The 22,289-nt window shown below is 44.5% G+C and overlaps 1 protein-coding gene and 1 non-coding gene across 2 annotated transcripts; one reads left to right on the plus strand and one right to left on the minus strand.

Annotated features, from left to right (window-relative positions):
* The first annotated feature begins 471 nt into the window (after positions 1-471).
* On the plus strand, positions 472-5,477 carry LOC119295912. The gene is made up of 2 exons (XM_037574339.1): positions 472-3,023; positions 3,213-5,477. The coding sequence occupies exons 1-2, from the start codon at positions 1,867-1,869 to the stop codon at positions 3,298-3,300; spliced, it is 1,245 nt and encodes a 414-aa protein (XP_037430236.1). The 5' UTR covers positions 472-1,866; the 3' UTR covers positions 3,301-5,477.
* On the minus strand, positions 2,226-2,336 carry LOC119296458. Its single transcript, XR_005145225.1, has one exon. It is a non-coding gene; the product is annotated as a small nucleolar RNA R71 (small nucleolar RNA).
* Positions 5,478-22,289: the final 16,812 nt, after the last annotated feature.

The following is a 22,289-nucleotide window of genomic DNA, read 5'->3' on the forward strand; positions in this document are numbered from 1 at the left end:
CAACCTCAAGTTCAACAAGAGCAAGTTGATCATGGACTTCCACCACGACAAGAGCAACATGAGGATGATTATCCTCCACGTCAAGGGCATCATGATAAGCACATTTCAAATATATAATTTTGGCATACAAATATACCATTTGTTGAGTTCTGACATTAATTTTTGCTATGAAATACTGAATATTTGAATGATAATCATATAAGAGCATGTTGACTAGTGAATTGTTTTTTTTGCAGAAAAGTGCGAGAAGGCACTATAAACTTCAAGATTCAGTCGATTGCCAAACGCGATGAGACTTGGGGCTGGAACGAGAGAACGAGGGACCCGAGCAAGAAGAAAAGAAGTATCCAGGGGCAAGCTAATGTTGGAGGATCATCTTGAGAAGAAAGGAAGCAGGAGGGCCAAAGTGAAAAAATGGCAGATCACAGGAGGTCAAAATCCCTGGACGCCCTGATTCCCAAATCAGGCCTGGCATCTCATCTATCTCCCCCGATCCCTTTCTTCTCCACCACTGGCCGCCGCCGCAGCCAAGCCGGCGTGGGGCGCACCACCGCTCCACTGCGCCTCCACCTTCACCGCGCCCTCCATCCACCAGCACCTCCATACACCACCATCCATCCACTCCATCACCACCTCGCGCCGATGCACCATCCATCAGCGCCACCACTCCCCACCATCACTTCTTCTCTCTCTCTCTCTCTCACGTACTGCTGCACCTTTTCTCTTCTTCCCAATCTTGCTGTAGTTCTTCCTCTCTTTCAACCTCCTGCTGCTGCCTCCTCTTCTCCAAGCCCCTCTGCTTCTTCTCCATCACGAAACTGCTTCCCCTCTCTTGCTTCTCCATCTCTGTGCTGCTGCTCTTCTTCTTCTTCCCCTTGCTACTGCTGCCTCTTCTCCGTTGCATCTCCCTTAGCGCTGCTGCTGCTTCTCTCTTCTGCGTCCCCTGCTGCTCCTTCTCAACCCCCCTGTTGCCTCTATTTCTTCTCTGAACCTAAACCCTTGTGGCTGCTATCTCTCTCTTTGAAATAACTTGAGACATATATGATGTGTAACATTCAGATTTGTTAAGTGTTAGTAACCTACTTGTTCAATTTCAGACTTATGCTTTATTTGTGGATGTGTGAACTGGATCATGGCATGTATCACTCAGTTTGTATGCTCAATAATTAGCTATATATATCCCCTGTGTGTTGTAATTGCCGTAGTAATTTTCAGTTTGTAATACCTGTGTGATATATATAATTCTGTGGTGTTAAACATTTCTGTCCTTGTCCCATTATCTTTGTTCTGTGCTTTTCTTCTTATATATAACTAATAGTTATATTTGTGATCATATATTGGTACTTCCTTTCTGTCGGTGATGATGTCCTGTGTGTGTATTTTAGTTTCTAAAATAATATGAAAATACCAAAAAGACAAAGCGAAGATAATCTTCATCTCCTTTGCTTCTGTGTCATTTCCTTTGTTGATGATCTTAGTTAGTCTAGATTTAATATTTTGCTTTCACCACCCAATATTGTGTTACCTAGATTTAGCCGAGCGTAGTCGTCCTCGCCTAGTCCCTGTGGGGAACACGACACTCGCAGTTCGGGCGAAATATCCCGCTGTACTTACAACTGATCATTTTGGCGCCGTTGCCGGGGACTAGCGTCAAGTGACCGTGTTAGGCTATAGACTAGGTTTATTTTAGTTCCTTATTTAATTCGTCGTGTATTTCATTTTCTGCGATTCTTTTATATTTTTTTTGCTTGTTGTTGCTTCGGCTTATTAGGATACTAACATTCTGACTAGTATTTACTGTTTATGAGTGTGCGTAGGAAATCTGAACTATTTACAGGTTGATTGATAGTTACACTTGGCGGAGATATGGCGATGCTTCGTGATGTTTGGATGCCAAGTAGTCAATGCTATTTCACAGGGCCGGTTTGGCCAACTATTGAGGTAGAGAATTTTGAGCTGAAGCCTGGTCTTATTGCTTTGGTTCAACAACATCAGTTTGGAGGGTTGCCTAATGAAGATCCTTATGAGCACTTGCTCCGAGTCATGGAGTATTCAGATACAGTAAAGTACCATGGAGTTCCTCAAGAAGCTATCAAGTGCATGCTGTTCACATTCTCTCTCCGAGATGGTGCTCATGCTTGGTATCGATCCTTGCCATCAAGATCATTCGGTTGGAATGAGATATCACGAGCTTTCTTGGATAAATATTTCCCACTACACAAGCAGTCCGCAATTCGAGATGAGATCTTCAATTTCGTTCAGCGTGAAGGCGAGAGCTTGAATGATGCTTGGGAGAGATACAGAGCCTTATTCAGGAGATGTCCTAATCATGGGCTCGAGAGATGGTTAGAGCTACAGATATTCTATAGAGGATTGACTTCAGACACTCGAGCTTATGTCGATATGGCAGCGGGTGGAGCTATTACAAACAAGACACTTGATGAAGCTTTTCTGCTGATTGAGAGCATATCTTTCCACCAACTTCAGTGGTACAATAAGAAGCCAACGTCTGATTCATTGGTTTGCTTGCAACAAATCACTACACCTCAGCCACCAATTCTTACACAGAATCCTGAACCTCTATCTCAGCGTGACAAGATTGAGCTTGCATGGATTATCTTTGACGATGATGACACCATTCTAGTTGACACACACGCTACAGATCATATGGATACTAGTGTTGGAGACTCGGTTTTGCATTGTGATGATTCTTCTATTGATGAGCCAGAGCTGCAGTTAGTTGTTTTTGATATTGAGGAGTCACCTTTAGTTGATATTGATCATGTGCTGCTAGAGCCAGATATGGAGAAGTTCACCTTCGATGATGTTAGCCGTATTGCTTCCTCAACACTTGAGCCCGAGATGGAGAGCTTCATGGTTGAGTATGGTGAGGTGGATTCAGATGTCAAGGAGTCAAGCTCTATTTCACTTGTTGACATGAATCCGGTGGAAATTTCTACTACCACACCTCACTTGGTATCTTCAATGGAGGTAGTCCTGAAGCTTCTTCCTAACTATCTCAGGTATGATCTCAGCTTTCTCGACAAGATATGCCATATTATGGATACTGCCTATGCACCATGTGACTTGTTGTTGATACATGTTCCTGACTTGCTCAATAGATATACTTATATGATAGGGTACTCTATCGATGACTTAGAGGGCATTCTCTCTGTCACATGTATTGGCTTGGTTGTTGAGTGTTCTTTCAGGTTGATGCTTGTGTACCATTTACTGCGAGTTGACCGAGTTCGAGATGACATTCCCTGGAATCCTGGTGGACTCAGAGCATGGGGATGAGGAGAAGCAAGGGGGCACACACGAGGAAGGGAGAAGCTGGAGCAGGCATGAGGATAGAGAAGCAAAAGGAGAGGAGCTGCACTTGGTGAGGTGATCGAGCGAGTGCTACATCATCAAAGCCCGGTGAGATGTTTCATGACCCATTCCGAGTATATCATCCATTGATACATGCTGAAATCAAATGTTATTTGGGTTGCTTAAGCCATTTCTTAAATGTCGTCCCACTGAATCTTACCTTTGACATATGATGCTTGATGTGAATATGTGAACTAAATCGTGAATGCCTTGTAAACTAGTGATCTACATACTGCTTGCTTTGCTGAAACTAGTGAAAGTTATTAGTTTTGAGTGCTCAAATCCCTAGTACACTAGAAAACTTAATCATTTTCTTCTTTTACCTCGATACACCTAGATCATTAAGAGTCAGATGCTGAGTTTGTGCCTAATGTGTTCCCATTGAGAGCAATCACCTAACCACTATGGATTAGTATGCTATGTTCCCTGGATCGGTAGCATGTGAACCAGACATGGAGAAGTGATGATTCCTATTTTTGTGCTTATGTGTTGTTCATTTAAGATAAGTAATAATGAATACATAAGTCTGACTACCTACAGTAGCATGTCATGTTCCTGGGATCAGTGGCATGTGAAATCGGGTTAGCTTGGGCAGTAATTAATAATAAAAAAATGTAATTGTCGAACCAGGTGTATACCATGTTCTCGGGATCGGTGGTATGTTCCTTTGGGGAGACAAACAAAAAAACTAAACTAATAATTGGTCGATCCAGGTGTATACCATGTTCTCGGGATCAGTGGTATGTTCCTTTGGTGAGATCGATAAAATATTATCATTGCTTTACTTCTGTAAATAAGTGATTTGATCACAAGTTTATGTTCTTTTTTGTGCTCGGGATCATGCTCTCTTTAGGAACCTTTGGCACAATCATCATTTGAACTTGTTGATCCACTTTTATCATTGTAAAAGTTTAAAATGATTGAGTCTACTAGTATCCTATTGCTTTGTAGCACTCTTGACCATTGATTTGCACTAGCTAAGTCCAAAGCATGCATTGTTTAGAGATCTACTTCACTTGGCATTCTCTAGTCAGCTCACTGTTCACTGTCTAGCTCTTGTCATATGCCTTTACTTGAGGACAAGTAAAGATTTAAGTGTGGGGGAACTTGATAAGCACATTTCATATATATAATTTTGGCATACAAATATACCATTTGTTGAGTTCTGACATTAATTTTTGCTATGAAATACTGAATATTTGAATGATAATCATATAAGAGCATGTTGACTAGTGAATTGTTTCTTTTGCAGAAAAGTGCGAGAAGGCACTATAAACTTCAAGATTCATTCGATTGCCAAACGCGATGAGACTTGGCGCAGGAATGAGAGAACGAGGGACCCGAGCGAGAAGAAAAAAAGTATCCAGGGGCAAGCTAATGTTGGAGGATCATCTTGAGAAGAAAGGAAGCAGGAGGGCCAAAGTGAAAAAATGACAGATCACACGAGGTCAAAATCCCTAGACGCCCTGATTCCCAAATCAGGCCTGGCATCTCATCTCTCTCCCCCGATCCCTTTCTTCTCCACCACCGGCCGCCGCCGCAGCCAGGCCGGCGTGGGGCACGCCACCGCTCCACCGCGCCTTCACCTTCACCGCGCCCTCCATCCACCAACACCTCCATACACCACCATCCATCCACTCCATCACCACCTCACGCCGCTGCACCATCCATCAGCGCCACCACTCCCCACCATCACTTCTTCTCTCTCTCTCTCACGCACTGCTGCACCTTTTCTCTTCTTCCCAATCTTGCTGTAGTTCTTCCTCTCTTTCAACCTCCTGCTGCTGCTCCTCTTCTCCAAGCCCCTCTGCTTCTTCTTCATCACGAAACTGCTGCCCCTCTCTTGCTTCTCCATCTCCATGCTGCTGCTCTTCTTCTTCTTCCCCTTGCTGATGCTGCCTCTTCTCCGTTGCATCTCCCTTAGCGCTGCTGCTGCTTCTCTCTTCTGCGTCCCCTGCTGCTCCTTCTCAACCCCCCTGTTGCCTCTATTTCTTCTCTGAACCTAAACCCTTGTGGCTGCTATCTCTCTCTTTGAAATAACTTGAGACATATATGATGTGTAACATTCAGATTTGTTAAGTGTTAGTAACCTACTTGTTCAATTTCAGACTTATGCTTTATTTGTGGATGTGTGAACTGGATCATGGCATGTATCACTCAGTTTGTATGCTCAATAATTAGCTATATATATATCCCCTGTGTGTTGTAATTGCCGTAGTAATTTTCAGTTTGTAATACCTGTGTGATATATATAATTCTGTGGTGTTAAACATTTCTGTCCTTGTCCCATTATCTTTGTTCTGTGCTTTTCTTCTTATATATAACTAATAGTTATATTTGTGATCATATATTGGTACTTCCTTTCTGTCGATGATGATGTCCTGTGTGTGTATTTTAGTTTCTAAAATAATATGAAAATACCAAAAAGACAAAGCGAAGATAATCTTCATCTCCTTTGCTTCTGTGTCATTTCCTTTGTTGATGATCTTAGTTAGTCTAGATTTAATATTTTGCTTTCACCACCCAATATTGTGTTACCTAGATTTAGCCGAGCATAGTCGCCGTCGCCTAGTCCCTGTGGGGAACACGACACTCGCAGTTCGGGCGAAATATCCCGCTGTACTTACAACTGATCACGTCATCATCACCATCACCAACAACACAATGAAGAGAAATGCTACGGCAAGATAAAGTTTACAATGCCCAAGTTCAATGGAAGCAATGATCCCGAAGAATACCTTTCATGGGCATCGAAGGTCGACAAAGTCTTTCGTTTGCACAACTATGAGGAAGAGAAGAAGATCTCTATGGCATCACTTGAGTTCCAAGACTGTGTGCTCATATGGTGGGAACAAGTCCTTGAGTGTCGTGAAGCAAGAGGTGAACCACCAATCACCACTTGGGCTCAAATGAAGGATATCATGCAAGCACATTTTGTGCCTACCTACTATAACCGCGATCTTTTCAAGATGCTCCAACTCCTCAAGCAAGGAACAAAGAGTGTTGAAGAATACTACAAGGAAATGGAGATAGCCATGATTCGAGCCAATGTCATGTAAGATGATGAGCAAACTATGGCATGTTTCTTGAATGGACTCAATCATCCCATCAAGAAGATTGTCGACTTCCAACCCTACTCCAACCTCATTGAGCTCGTGCATCAAGCTACCAAGGCGGAACGTCAAGTGCAAGATGACTTCAAGTACGCCAAGTACTCATCCAAGAACTACGGCTTCTCCAACAACCAAGCTTCAACGACTCCTCCAACTTCTACCTCAACCAAGCCATCTACAACCAACGACGACAAGTCAAGTTACAAGAAAACTTCGACAAGCTCAAGTCGTCCTCCTCCTACTACAAGCAACTTCAAGCCGCGTGCTTCATCATCTACTCCAACCGATGAGACCATCAAGACAAGCTCCTTCAAGTGTTTCACTTGCGACGGCCGAGGCCACAAGTCCTATGAATGCACAAACAAGTGCACCATGATCCTCAATGATGATGGAACCTATGACTCCATGAGTGACGAGGAGATGGAAGCCCTTTAGCAAGTGGCCATGCACCGGCGCGTGAACGAGGATGAAGATGATCAAGTCTTTTGTGATGAGGATTTGAGCCCCGCTCTCGTTGTCTCCAAAGTCTTGACTCTTCAACATCAACAAGAAGAAGATCAAAGATGCCACATCTTCCACACAAAGGCCGACATCAATGGAAGGTCCGTCAAGGTCATCATCGATGGATGTAGTTGCCATAACTTGGCAAGTGAAGAACTATGCTCCAAGCTTCAATTGGTCAAGATGAAGCACCCGCACCCATACAAAGTCCAATGGCTAAGTGACTCTGGCACTATACGAGTTGAGCATACGGTCCAAGTCTCCTTCAAAATTGGTGCATATGAGGATACTTTTGAGTGTGAAGTCGTCTTGATGTCCGTTTGCCACCTCCTTCTTGGTCGAGCATGGCAATTCGACCGTGGTGTCATCCATAATGGGCGTACCAATCACTATAGCTTCAAGATGAAAGGGAAGGAATATGTGCTACGACCTATGTCTCCTAGTCAAGTGATAGCCTACAAGCAAGCCACCCATCATGGAGAGAAGAGTGAGAAAGTGATCCACCAAAAAGTGAGTGAGAGCCACAAGCCAAACATGAGCGCCTCTTCGCCTAGAGAGAAAAACCTAGTCCTATTTGCCACCAGAAGTGAGATGAGAGAAGTGTGTGAGAATCCATCGAGTGTTATGCACTTCGTCCTTGTGTGCAAGGATGGGGACCCAAAAACTAACACCTCTCACGATCTACCTTTAGTGTTTCAATCTCTTTTGCAGGAATTCCAAGTTGTTTTCCCCAATGAGCTACCTCCGGGACTACCTTCTCTACGAGGCATTGAGCATCGTATCAACCTCATCCCCGGAGCGCCCGTACCAAACAAAGCTCCATACCGCGTCAACCCCGAAGAAACTAAGGAGATCCAGCGGCAAGTACAACAACTAATCGACAACGGTCATGTACGTGAAAGCTTAAGCCCTTGTGTCGTTCCCGTTATACTTGTGCCCAAGCAAGATGGTAGTTTCGCATGTGCTCTGATTGTAGACCTATCAATGCTACCGTTCGCTATAGGAATCTCATTCCTCGCCTAGATGATATGCTTTATGAACTTAGCGGTGCCACCATTTTCTCAAAAAATGATCTTAAAAGTGGCTATTACCAAATCCGCATAGAAGAAGGTGACGAATGGAAAACTGCTTTCAAAACCAAATTTGGCTTGTACGAGTGGTTAGTTATGCCTATGGGTTTATCGGAAGCTCCCGGAACTTTCATGCGTCTTATGTATTTTGTGCTTCGACCTTATATTAGAGTGTTTGTTGTTGTTTACGTTGATGATATTCTTGCGATTAGCAAATCCATGAAAGAGCATCTAAAGCATGTTAGGGCTGTTTTGCAAATGCTTCGCAAGGAACGTCTTTATGCCAACATGAAAAAGTGCACGTTGGGTGTTGACAAGCTAGTTTTCTTGGGTTTTGTTGTCTCTTCCAAGGGTGTCCATGTTGATGAATCTAAAATTGAAGCAACTAAAACTTGGCCCAAACCCACCAATTTGCAACAAGTGCGTAGCTTTCTTGGTCTTGCAGGTTTTTATCGTTGCTTTGTGAAAGATTTTAGCACTATTGCCGGTCCTTTACATGCTTTGAGTAAGAAGAATGCTCCTTTTGTTTGGGGATATTTGCAATCCACCGCTTTTGATGAGCTCAAGTCTTTGCTTACTCATGCTCTGATTCTTGCTTTACCCAACTTTGATAAAACTTTTGAGGTTCATTCTGATGCAAGTGGTACCGGAATTGCGGAGTTTTGATGCAAGAAAAACGAGCCATTGCATATTTTAGTGAAAAACTCTCCGGTGCTCAACTTAACTATCCCATCTATGATAAAGAATTGTATGCTTTAGTGCGTGTGCTACATGTTTGGGAACATTATCTTAGACCTCATGAGTTTGTCATCCATACCAATCATGAAACGTTTAAGTACTTAAAAGGTCAAACTAAGTTGAACAAGCGTCATGCCAAATGGAGTGAATTTATTGAATCTTTCCCCTATGTAATCAAGTACATTAAGCGTAAGGAAAATGTAGTTGCGGATGCACTTTCCCGCATATGCACGCTTGTCACTAAACTTGAGTAGAATGTTATTGGCTTTGAGCACATAAAAGACTTGTATGCTAATGATCCATCTTTTGCTAATCCTTATGCTAAATGTTTGACGCATACATCTTGGGAACAATATTACATCAAGGATGGTTATCTTATGAGAGCTAACAAACTATGCATTCCCAAGTCTTCTCTTCGTTTGCTACCTTTGCAAGAGGCTCATGGAGGCGGACTCATGGGACATTTTGGACGCGACAAGACATTCGCCACGCTCTCCAAGAACTACTTTTGGCCCAAGATGTTCCGAGACATCTCACGCTTCACCAACCGATGCTCTACATGTCGCAAAGCTAAGTCTAAAGCTCAATCCCATGGTCTTTACATGCCTCTTCCTATTCCTTATCAACCTTTGGAAGACATTAGCATGGATTTTGTACTTGGTTTGCCTAGAACTCAAAATGGAAAGGATTCTGTGTTTGTTGTTGTGGACCGATTTTCTAAGATGGCATATTTCATTCCTTGCAACAAGATAGACGATGCTTCACACGTTGCAAATCTCTTTTGTAGGGATATCTTGCACCTCCATGGAGTACCAAAGACAGTTGTCTCCGACCGTGACGTCAAGTTCTTGAGTTACTTTTGGAAGACGCTATGCGCCAAGCTCGGAATCAAGCTCTTGTTCTCATCCGCATACCATCCTCAAACCGACGGCCAAACGGAGGTCATGAACCAGACACTCTCCACTCTACTTCGAGTGTTTATCAAGAAGAACATCAAGGAGTGGGAGGCATGTCTACCCATCGCCGAGTACGCCTACAACCGTGCAAGACATTCGACTACCAACAAGTCCCCCTTTGAGGTCATCTACGGCTTCAACCTGTTATCCCCATTGGACATTCTACCTCTTCCTCTACAAGAGAGAACCAACATGGATGCGAGTGCACGGGCAAGCTACATCAAGAAGATGCATGAGGATACAAGGAACACCATCGAGCGCCAAGAACAACGCCTAGCATCCAAGCTCAATGTCAACAAGCAACCCATGATTTTCAACATAGGTGATCTCGTGTGGCTACACCTTCGCAAGGACCGCTTCCACAACGAACGCAAGTCCAAACTTCTCCCTCGAGCTGATGGACCCTTCAAGGTGCTAGCACGCTACAAAAACAACGCCTACAAGATCGACCTCCCACGAGACAAGTACAATGTGAGCAACATCTTCAACATCAAGGACCTCGCTCCATACCATGGTGATGGAACTTATGATCCGAGGTCGGATCTTTCCCAGGGGGGAGATGATGCGGAGCATCCCTCGCTCATCCCCATGGACGTACCTACATCTCCCTCAACTCCACTTGGACCCATGACAAGAGCTCGAGCAAAGGCTATCGAAGATAAGGTGAACTCACTCCTCTCCGAACTCCCTCTCTCTACTCACGAGACTTGGCTACTACCTCATACGGAGACTTTGTGTGTGATCAGGTACTTGGAGGAGAGCCACGGGACGGCTACATCCAATGACCAAGGTGGCGAGGACACCAAGCATGAAGACCAAGAGGAAGGACTGCTTTGGAAGCTACAGGACCCGGACGACCGGCCAGGCACGGACGTCCGACCCCTGGAAGGTGTTACAGCCGAGAGAAGAAAGGCATGACAGAGCTCAAGGTTACGGACGACCGGCCGATCCCGGACGATCGGACACCCCCAGGCTCCAGACGACCGAGCCCCTACGGACGTCCGTGCCAGCGACCACAGAACAGAAATTACGGCAATTCGAAGGCTTCCGGACGACCGTGCGCCTATCAACAGAACCGAATCTACGGTCATCCAAAGAACCCCAGACGTCCGGGACCCCGCTAGCCTCCGGACGACCGGCGCCCCACGGACGTCCGGACCCTGGCTGTGTCCAGCTGCGGGCTGAGGCCCATGTACCCCTTCACTTTGCCCCTCTTTTGCACTAAGACTATATATAGACCACTCCCACCTCCTAGATAGGGTTAGCATTGTGATAGCTCATTGAGATAGAGCATTGCTCATCCGTACCAGATCTACTCCACGTGAGGGACCGCGCCTCTTCGGAGAAGATCCATTCGGATTCAAGGCCTCCATCCAGAGAAGACAATCAAGACCTCCTCACGGAGAAGAACAGTTACTCTTGTATCTTCCTTTGTTGACTTTGGATCTCGTGATACTTTGTGCTTTCGGTGATCTAGCCCTTGTGTGATCAATCACTTGTCGGTTGAGTGTTTCTCTCATTTTCCCCCGTGATTTCCCTTGTGTTCTTCCGCGCGTTCTTTGTGTTTCCCCGTAGGATCCACTCCAAACGTGAAAGATCGTCCCCTAGGGTTCCGCCCTACATCACAACGCGTCGATCACCACCTGTTGCATTGGTAAGAATAAGTAAGAATTTGATACTAAGTTTGAGTGTGAGCGAATTTTGTCCACCACATCTTGTTAGTTGATAGGGATTATACATTGTTTTTTTCTCTTTCGCTAACAATGGCACAGGATCAACCCACACTTGAGGGACTCACCGCGGATGTTAAAGTCACCAGCGAGCGTCTCGCCCAACTTGAGGGTGCTCAGATTGTGGCAGAAGATAGGATCAAGGCCATCAAGGATGCACAAGGTGTTGCCAACACACAACTACAAGACATCTTGTTACGTTTGGACGAGCTGCGGACTCCACTCCCTGTCAACAACAACATCGTTCCTCACAATTCCACGGGTGTTGCTGATACTTCGCGAGCTCGACGTGTGACCATGGGTCATCCACAACACCCAGACACTGCCACTGATGCTGCAACCATTCCTCCCCGCGTCGCCGAGGAACATGGGGACAATTACGAGGATTATGCTGGTGACACCGAGGACGACTGCCACAATGATCGTGCTCATCAACAACTATGTTTCAACCGTCAAGGTATGGCACGACCACTCTAGTGCTAAAATTAAATTTACTATGCCTGCTTTCAATGGTAAATATAATCCAGACGTTTATCTTGATTGGGAACTTTCAGTTGAACAAAAATTTTCATGTCATGATATTCCTGAGAACCAAAGAGTTAGGGCAGCCAGTAGTGAATTTACAAACTTTGCTTCTATGTGGTGGAGTGAATATTGTCATATTAATGCGAATAATATACCTGCTACTTGGGATGCTTTAAAACGAGCTATGCGACAACGTTATGTTCCTTCATATTATGCTCGTGATAAACTAAATAAATTGCAATGTTTAAAACAAGGTAGTAGTTCTGTAGAGGATTATTATCAAGAATTGCAAATTGGCTTAGTACGATGTGGATTAGTTGAAACCAAAGATGCTATGATGGCAAGATTTTTAGGTGGTTTGAATCGTGATATTCAGGATCTCTTGGACTATAAGGAGTACAATTCTATTACTCGTTTGTTTCATTTTTCTTGCAAAGCTGAAAGGGAAGTACAGGTACGACACAACAAGGGACGAGGTAATTTTTCTGCAGGTCGTCGCACATCATGGACACCCACTCCTACTGTTCCGTCCATTACCGATGCAACACCACCTATGTTGCACAATGGTGCACACCCATCAATTTTAAAATCAGCTCCACAATCATCTGAGGCTTCCAAAGCAATATCTCTAGCACCCACCACATCGTCTGGACGCACAAGGGACATGAAGTGTCATATATGTAAGGGTGGCAGGCACTTGATGAAGGATTGTCCAAATAAACGAACATTCATTGTGCGGGAAGATGGTGAGTACTCCTCCGCTAGTGATTTGGATGAAGATACACATGCTATGCTTGCCACTAATAATGCAGGTGACACTAAGGAGAATGAGACGGAGGCGATACATGTTAATGCTGCAATGGCAGATCAATACCCTAGCCTTGTAATCATGCGAGTACTTAGTGCCCATGTTGGGCATACTGAGATGCCTCAACGCCATAATCTTTTTCAAACTAAGTTTGTTGTCAAAGGGCATTCCGTTCGTGTGATCATTGATGGCGGAAGCTGCAATAATTTGGTGAGTATAAAGATGGTCGAGCAACTTTGCCTCACCACTACGAGACACCCCCATCCATATTACATCCAATGGTTCAACGACTGTGGTAAGTTGAAGGTAACACGTCGTGTGAGGGTTCATTTTACACTTGGTTCATATCATGATTATGTTGACTGCGATGTTGTACCTATGCAAACATGTTCTTTATTGTTAGGTCGACCTTGGCAATATGATAATAGTGTTACCCATCATGGTAGAAAAAATTCGTTAGTCTCATGTTTGAAGGAAAAATCATTAACTTGCTTCCTATGACCCCCGATGAAATTATAAATGATGCGAAAGCTAAATCAACGGATCGTACTACACATAGTATGCTTGCTATCAATTCTGAATTATTTCCATTAAGTGTTTCAACTTATGATCTGGACATACCGGGTGGTCAGAAAGTTCATATGCATCCCCATAATATATATATACACTCGGCATGGGATACAATTTATCATGATGTTATGCTCCGCCATGAGAAAATTTATCACTATTTTCAAAATGGTGCTATCACAAATTTATCATACCCTCATGAGCTAACGCCTTTCGAATGGCTTATATATGTTGCATCTATTTTTGCTTTGCTCTATGATGTGTTCGACATAGGTGAAAGCCGAGGACGGCTTTATTTGCAAGAAAGGGAGGATGATGTGGACATACTCACCATATATACATATACAAATATTATACGACATATTTGTCAGGTGATCTCTAATAATAACTATTCAATTATTATTTTTACTATTGGTCACATAAATACTACATATTCTTATGCTTTATGCAAAATTATTGGAAACACGTACACACTATGGATTAGATCGCGGGATTATACTGAAGATTTCAAAGCATATGAGTATACAAATTCTAAAAGTCAATGCATGTGGTCAAGCAAAGGAAGAGGGGCTCATGTACGTGCATACAAGGGAGCTCCAGTACGTGCATGTTTGCATTACGTGCACCTGCACGTGCATGGCACAAGTTGGCCCCTGAGCATGTGCACACACGGGCTGGCCCATAAGCATCAACGTCCAATGCACAAAGGCCGAGGCCTGTCCACCTGTCGTCAGCGCCAAGGAACCCAGGATAACGTGAGACAACCACCGGCAGAGGGTCCTCTAATAAATAGCTAGTCGTGTTTAGGGTTTATGTTCGGGTTTTGTTTAGAGAAGTTTAGCTTTAGCTACTTCTATTTGTCTTCGCTCGTAGCGGCTAGTGCAACCGTCAAGACATCCTATCGGAACCCCATCTTGTGAGATTAATCCCATCTAGCATATTTGCAATTTTAAGATTGCTTGGCTATTATTTTCTTGCATGTTCTTCGATTTGCTTGATGGAAAAATCCTTCGTGGATAGGTCAATCACGTCATTGGCTCGGTCGATAATGCCGTGGAGTTGGTTCAGCGATTGCCGTGGATATCAGTCGTGTACGGTCCTTCCTGTACGGTTGGTAGCCGGATCGTGAAGGTCAAGTCCCACCCAAAATCGTAGTTATCTCCCTCTCATCGCAAGATCGGGCCCCAGTTCACATCAGACTTGGACCGTATGCTCAACTCGTATATGCCGGAGTCACTTAGCCATTGGACTTTGTAGGGGTGCGGGTGCTTCATCTTGACTAATTGAAGCTTGGAGCATAGTTCGTCACTTGCCAAGTTGTGGCAACTACCTCCATCGATGATGACCTTGACGGACCTTCAATTGATGCCGGCCTTTATGTGGAAGATGTGGCATCGTTGGTCTTCTTCTTATTGAGTTGAAGAGTCAAAACTTTGGAGACAACGAGACCGGGGCTCGAATACTCATCACAAAAGACTTGATCATCTTCATCTTCGTTCACGGCCGATGCATGGCCACTTGCTAAAGGGATTCCATCTCCTCTTCACCCATGGAGTCATAGGTTCCATCATCGTTGAGGATCATGGTGCGCTTGTTTGTGCATTGGTAGGACTTGTGGCCTTGGCCGCCGCAAGTGAAACACTTGAACGAGCTTGTCTTGACGGTCTCATCGGTTGGATGATGAAGCACGCGGCTTGGAGTTGCTTGTAGTAGGAGGACGACTTGAGCTTGTCGAAGCTTTCTTGTAACTTGACTTGTCATCATTGCTTGTAGATGGTTTGGTTGAGGTAGAAGTTGGAGGAGTCATTGAAGCTTGGTTGTTGGAGAAGCCGTAGGTCTTGGATGAGTACTTGGCGTACTTGAGGTCATTTTGCACTTGACATTGGGCTTTGGTAGCTTGATGGACGAGCTTAATGAGGTTGGAGTAGGGTTGGAAGTCGGCAATCCTCTTGATGGGATGATTGAGTCCATTCAAGAAACGTGCCAATGTTTGCTCATCATCTTCCGTGACATTGGCTCGAATCATGGCTATCTCCATTTCCTTGTAGTATTATTCAACACTGTTTGTTCCTTGCTTGAGGAGTTGGATCTTCTTGACGAGATCGCGGTTGTAGTAGGTGGGCACAAAACATGCTTGCATGACATCTTTCATTTGAGCCCAAGTGGTGATTGGTGGTTGACCTCTTGCTTCTCTGCGCTCAAGGACTTGTTCCCACCATATGAGCACATAGTCTTGGAACTCAAGTGATGCCATAGCAATCTTCTTCTCTTCCTCGTAGTTGTGCAAACGAAAGATTTTGTCGACCTTCAATGCCCATGAGAGGTACTCTTCAGGATCATTGCTTCCATTGAACTTGGGCATTGTGAATTTGAGCTTGCCATAGCGTTGCTCTTCATTGTGTTGTGGTTGGTGGTGATGATGATGCCCTTGACGGTGAGGGTAATCATCCTCATGTTGCTCTTGTCGTGGAGGAAGTCCATGATCCACTTGCTCTTGTTGAAATTGGGGTTGAGGAGGAACTTGTCGAGCTTGTGGAGGAGCTTGAGGAACTTGACGTTGCACCCACGGTTGGTAGTTCCACTCTTGGATTTCTTCTTGAAGTGCTTCCTCTTGATTGCGCCGATCTCGATTGCGGTTAGCGATGGCACGACTTGATTCTTGAAGGGCACGTTGTGCCTCAAGAGCTTGTGGTTCACATTATTGTTGTTGAAGACGTTGAGCCTCGGCGTCTTGCTCTTCTTGATGTAGATGCGCTCGTTCTTCCTCTTGGCGACGTTGACGTTGTCGTTCTTAAGCTCGAGAAAAAGCAACTTGGTGTGGTTGAGGACGAAGTACTTTCTCATCGACTTGCTCTTGTGAATGCTTGTCATGTAGAGGTTTGCGAGATGCATGACGGTCTTGACGCGCGGCTCACCGAAGAGTGTTCAATGTCGGTGTACTTGAGCCGGAGAAGGTGTCGTAGGAGTGTTGACTTGAGCGGCTCCGTCTTGAGTATGAAGAAGTAGAAGAAGTACGGTTCACCAACAAGGCACGGATCTCGTCCATTCTTGCATCGTTCTCTTGATTGTGAGCATCGAGCTTGTTGTCGAAGTAGTCCTTTATACGTTGCTCGGAGAGTCACAAGTCGGTGGAGAGGTTGTCGATGCGGTCGGTCATTGCTTGTTGCTCTTGACGCAACGCTCGTTGTGCACCAAAGAGGTGGCTCTTGGTGACGAATGATGACATGTCGTGATGAGGACATCAATACCATTGTTACACCCACAACCCCTGCTGCTATACATACTGGACCAATTACTAGAGCTCGCCCACGCCAATTAAATTACCAGGTACTTTTGTTTCTTGGTAATGATTCTAATGTTCATGAGAATATGATGCTGCCTAAATTGGATACATTTGTTTTGGTTACAAATGAAGGGCCTAGCTTGGAGAAGGATGAACATTGGAGCAAGAACAAGCATGGAGATGATGGCATGCGCAAGGGGAACAAGAACGGAGTTACAAGTGGTGATTTCAGGATGTTGAAGCCACCATAACGAGTGCATGAAGCCTTGGACAAAATATACAAGATGCTACTTCATAACTTTCGTCCAGAGGCTATTCTAGGTGCTGCGTCACCTTATTATTGGGCCAGGCCCATGTATTTTCGAAATACTTGAGTATAGGCTGTTTTTAGAGTCCGTATGTGTGGGGAAACAAGAGACAGGGTTGGTTTCGGACCCCTGCACCAAGGGCCACGAAATCCCCCCCCTTCCTCCATATATACAGCCCTTAGGGCACCGTTTAGACTTTGGGTTTTGTTTAGATTAAAGTTCGCCATAGCTGCAACTTCGCGTACTTCGTTTGTGTTCAATGACCAGACAAAGGCGTCACAGAACCCCACCTTCATTAATAAAGCTTTCCTCTTATATTCGCAATATCCAGATTGCAATCTTAGTTTCTTGCTTGTTCTTCATTTGCTCGCTGGAAAACAAACCCTTGTGGTCAGGTTGATCGTGCTTCGGTGTGGTCAATAACCCCTCGGAAGTTGGTTTAGCGATTGCTAAGGCGCGACGTCTTGTACGTTCGTAGTCGGATCGTCAAGGTCGACTCCCCCAGAAAATGATAGCCACCATCTCATCGAAAGACAGGAGACCTTTGCCTCTATCAAGTGGTATCAGATTTCCAGGTTGCTCGGTGAGATTTTACAGTTTTTCATAGTTTAGATCGAGTCTGTTCTTCATACCTACAGTCAACGAAAAAGCCAAAAAAAAATTAGGGTTAGTTCCTCATATCCGAACCAATCTGAGCCTTTGCATAACCTTTTTAGGGTTTTGCATTGTTGAATTTGTGGTTGCTTCGTCGTGTCTAGTTGCTGGTCTTAGTGTCTAGTCCTTTAGAGTTTCGAGTTCTGTTCACAAGTTGTCACGCCGCCGCCGCATCATCATCGTCACCGCTGCCATATACCCATCATCATCGTCACCGCTGCCATATACCACCCTCGTCATCACCGCTGCCATATACCACCATCGTCATCACCGCTGCCATCTACCACCATCGTCATCACCGCAGCCATATACCACATGTCCACCGCCATCACGATAATCCGAGTCCACCTGCAACATATATCCGCCACCAGTGCGAGTTCCACCAGATTGATCTCCGCCACCAGTCCTAGTCCCAGTCCAGTATTTTGCTACTCTATTTTGGATTTCGAGATCACGCCATACTCCGAGTCTTGACAGAGAAGGACTCCCAAACTTCCGTGTTACCCGCAGTAGAAAAATAGTTCTAGTTTAAAAAAAAACTAAGTCTGGAAAACTCTGGCTTGGCAGTTTCTAGACCATTTGTAGACTTTTTCAAAAAAAAAATGTTGCAGAGCAAAAAAAGTGAAAAAAGAGAATTTTTTTCAGGGTGTGCTCCTCCCTTGTTTATGTGCAGTGCCGTGATTTTGTTAGTGTTCTAGGCTCGCGTCTCTAGCACGGTCTAGCCTAGGACCAGCACAGTACCGTCATTGAGCGTTTATTCAACTTTGCATCTCTGAATTGATTATTGCTGACCTTTTTTGCTACCATATTATAAGCCTTCCCAAGCTCGACATACATCTACGTCGTGCGTTTGACTCTCCCTGGTAATCGCTTTTGACTACAACGGTTGCCGATCACCACCTGCTGCTGGGTAAGAACTGGTAAGAATTTGAGATTCGCTTGACGGATTTGTGATACCCCACCACCACCATTTTCCAGTAGTCTATAGGATCATATTCTTGTCTGTTTGTATTGCTGCTAACTATGGCAGGACCACAAGCCGACGAGATTGACTGGGAGAACATGACGAACAAGGAGCTTCATGATAAGTTTCATCAAATGTTGGGTAAACAGGTGGAAGACGTGATGGCCAGCTTTGGAAAGGCAATGGAGAAGATGGATGACATTGAGAAGACAATTGACACCAAGTTGGACACCAAGTTCGATGAATTACTCAAACGTCTCCCACCACCAGTTTCACGCTGCGATACAGTAGGGCGAGCACAGTGTATTCCTATTGAGCCAGGACAAAATTCTGGTGCCGCTGCTACTGCTGTTGGTGCTTCTGTAGCTCCTGCTGCTATTGCAGAGGTGGAGGACTATTACGAGGATGAGGTTGATCAAAATCAGAACTATGTGCAGCCACCAGCACCACCACCAGCAGGTCGACCTCAGGTATACATTCGCAACGGTAGGCCTACACCACCACCTCAGGTACGAGATAATGACCATATTCCTAAACTGAAATTGAATATTCCATCGTTTGAGGGTAGATATGTTCCTGATATATATCTTACTTGGGAGTTTGAAACTGAACAATTTTGTAGGGCGGAACCCTAGGGGCCGATCTTTCACGTTTGGAGAGGATCCCACGGGGAACACGAAGAACACGAGGGAAATCACGAGGGGAAAATAAGAGAAACACTGAACCAACACGAAATTGATCACACAAGTGCTAGATCATCGAGGCACAAAGCATCATGAGATCCAAAGTCAACAAGGGATGATACAAGAGTAATCGTTCTTCTCCGTGAGGAGGTCTTGATTGTCTTCTCCGGATGGAGGCCTTGAATTCGGATGGATCTTCTCCGAAGAGGTGCGGTCCCTCACGAGGAGTAGATCCGGTACGGATGGGCAGTGCTCTATCTCAAATGAGCTATCACAATGCTAACCCTAAAACATAGGTGGGGATGGAGTATATATAGTCTAGGGGCGAAGGGGGGTACATGGGCCTCGGCCCTTACAATGTTCGCAGACCGGGATGGCCGGATGTCCGGGCGTCGGGCCGGATGCCCGGGGCTTCAGGAGGGGCCGGATGTCCGGGGTGGCGACCGGATGTCCGGGATGACGGGGAAACCTTCTGTGCTCCCTGGACGCCTTGTCCGGATGTCTGGGCCGAAGGCCAGATTTTTCTTGAGGGGGGCCGGATGTCCGGGCTGGATGCTACGTCTTGAGCTTGCATTGGTTTTCCTCGAAGAGGAGAGGGTGATGCAGCAAGTGTAGCGTAAGTATTTCCCTCAGTTTTGAGAACCAAGGTATCAATCCAGCTGGAGGCTCCTCAAAAGTCACACGCACCTACAAACAAACTGAGAACTCGCAACCAACGCAATAAAGGGCTTGCCAATCCCTTCACGGCCACTTGCGAAAGTGAGATCTAATAAAGATAGTATGATAAGATAAATATATTTTTGGTATTTTGTAATATAGATGCAAAAAGTAAAGATGCAAATAAAGGTAGATTGAAAGCAAATATGATAAGAGAAAGACCCGGGGGCCATAGGTTTCACTAGTGGCTTCTCTCAAGATAGCATAAGTATTACAGTGGGTGATAAAATTACCGTCGAGCAATTGATAGAGAAGTGCATATTTATGAGATTATCTAGGCATGATCATGTATATAGGCATCGCGTCCATAACAAGTAGATCGACTCCTGCCTGCATCTACTACTATTACTCCACACATCGACCGACTCCTGCCTGCATCTAGAGTATTAAGTTCATAAGAATAGAGTAACACATTAAGCAAGATGACATGATGTAGAGGGATAAACTCATGCAATATGATATAAACCCCATCTTGTTATCCTCGATGGCAACAATACAATACGTGCCTTGCAACCCTTTCTGTCACTGGGTAAGGACAACGCAAGATTCAACCCAAAGCTAAGCACTTCTCCCATGGCAAGAAAGACCAATCTAGTAGGCCAAACCAAACTGATAATTCAAAGAGACTTGCAAAGATAACTCAATCATACATAAAAGAATTCAGAGAAGATTCAAAAATTATTCATAGATAAACTTGATCATAAACCCACAATTCATTGGATCTCGACAAACACACCGCAAAAAGAGTTTACATCGAATAGATCTCCACAAGAGAGGGGGAGAACATTGTATTGAGATCCAAAAAGAGAGAAGAAGCCATCTAGCTAATAACTATGGACCCGTAGGTCTGTGGTAAACTACTCACAACTCATCGGAGGGGCAAGGATGTTGATGTAGAGGCCCTCCGAGGTTGATTCCCCCTCCGGCAGAGTGTCGACAAAGGCTCCAAGATGGGATCTCGCAGATACAGAAGGTTACGGTGGTGGAAATTGTGTTTCGTGGTGCCCCTGGATGTTTTCGGGGTACGTAGGTATATATAGGAGGAAGAAGTACGTTGGTGGCCGCCCGAGGGGCCCATGAGACAGGGGGGCGCGCCCTATAGGGGGTGGGGGGGCGGCCCCCTATCTCGTGGGGCCCTCGGGAGCTTCTTGACTTGCACTCCAAGCTCTCCGGATCACGTTCGTTCCAAAACTCACCCTCCCGAAGGTTTCATTCCGTTTGGACTCCGTTTGATATTCCTTTTCTTCGAAATACTGAAATAGGCAAAAAAAACAGCAATATGGGCTGGGCCTCCGGTTAGTAGGTTAGTCCCAAAAATGATATAAATATGTAAAATAAAGCCCATAAACATCCAAAAGGGGTAATATAATAGCATGGAACAATCAAAAATTATAGATACGTTGGAGACGTATCAAGCATCCCCAAGCTTAATTCCTGCTCGTCCTCGAGTAGGTAAAATGATAAAAAAGAAATTTTTGATGTGGAATGCTACCTAGCATAATTCATAATGTAATTTTCTTTATTGTGGCATGAATGTTCAGATCCAGATGAGTACAAAATAAAAGTTCATATTGACATAAGAAATAGTAATACTTCATGCATACTAATCAAAGTAATCATGTCTTCTCAAAATAACATGGCTAAAGAAAGTTATCCCTACAAAATCATATAGTCTGGCTGTTGCTCTATCTTCACCACACAAAGTATTTAATCATGCACAACCCCGATGACAAGCCAAGCAATTGTTTCATACTTTAATAATCTCAAACTTTTTCAACTTTCACGCAATACATGAGCGTGAGCCATGGACATAGCACTATATGTGGAATAGAATGGTGGTTGTGGAGAAGACAAAAAAGGAGAAGATAGTCTCACATCAACTAGGCATATCAACGGGCTATGGAGATGCCCATTAATAGATATCAATGTGAGTGAGTAGGGATTGCCATGCAACATATGCACTAGAGCTATAAATATATGAAAGCTCAACAAAAGAAACTAAGTGGGGTGCATCCAACTTGCTTCCTCACGAAGACCTAGGGCACTTTTGAGGAAGCCCATCATTGGAATATACAAGCCAAGTTCTATAATGAAAAATTCCCACTAGTATATGAAAGTAACAACAAATGAGACTCTCTAACATGAAGATCATGGTGCTATTTTTAAGCACAAGTGTGGAAAAAGAGATAGTAGCATTGTCCCTTCTCTCTTTTTCTCTCATTTTATTTTTTTCTTTACTTTTTCTTCTTTTTTCCCTTTTTTTCTTTTTCTTTGGCCTTCTATTTATTTCTTTTTGG

Source organism: Triticum dicoccoides, chromosome 4B (genome assembly GCF_002162155.2).
Source record: "Triticum dicoccoides isolate Atlit2015 ecotype Zavitan chromosome 4B, WEW_v2.0, whole genome shotgun sequence".
Classification (NCBI taxonomy): domain Eukaryota; kingdom Viridiplantae; phylum Streptophyta; class Magnoliopsida; order Poales; family Poaceae; genus Triticum; species Triticum dicoccoides.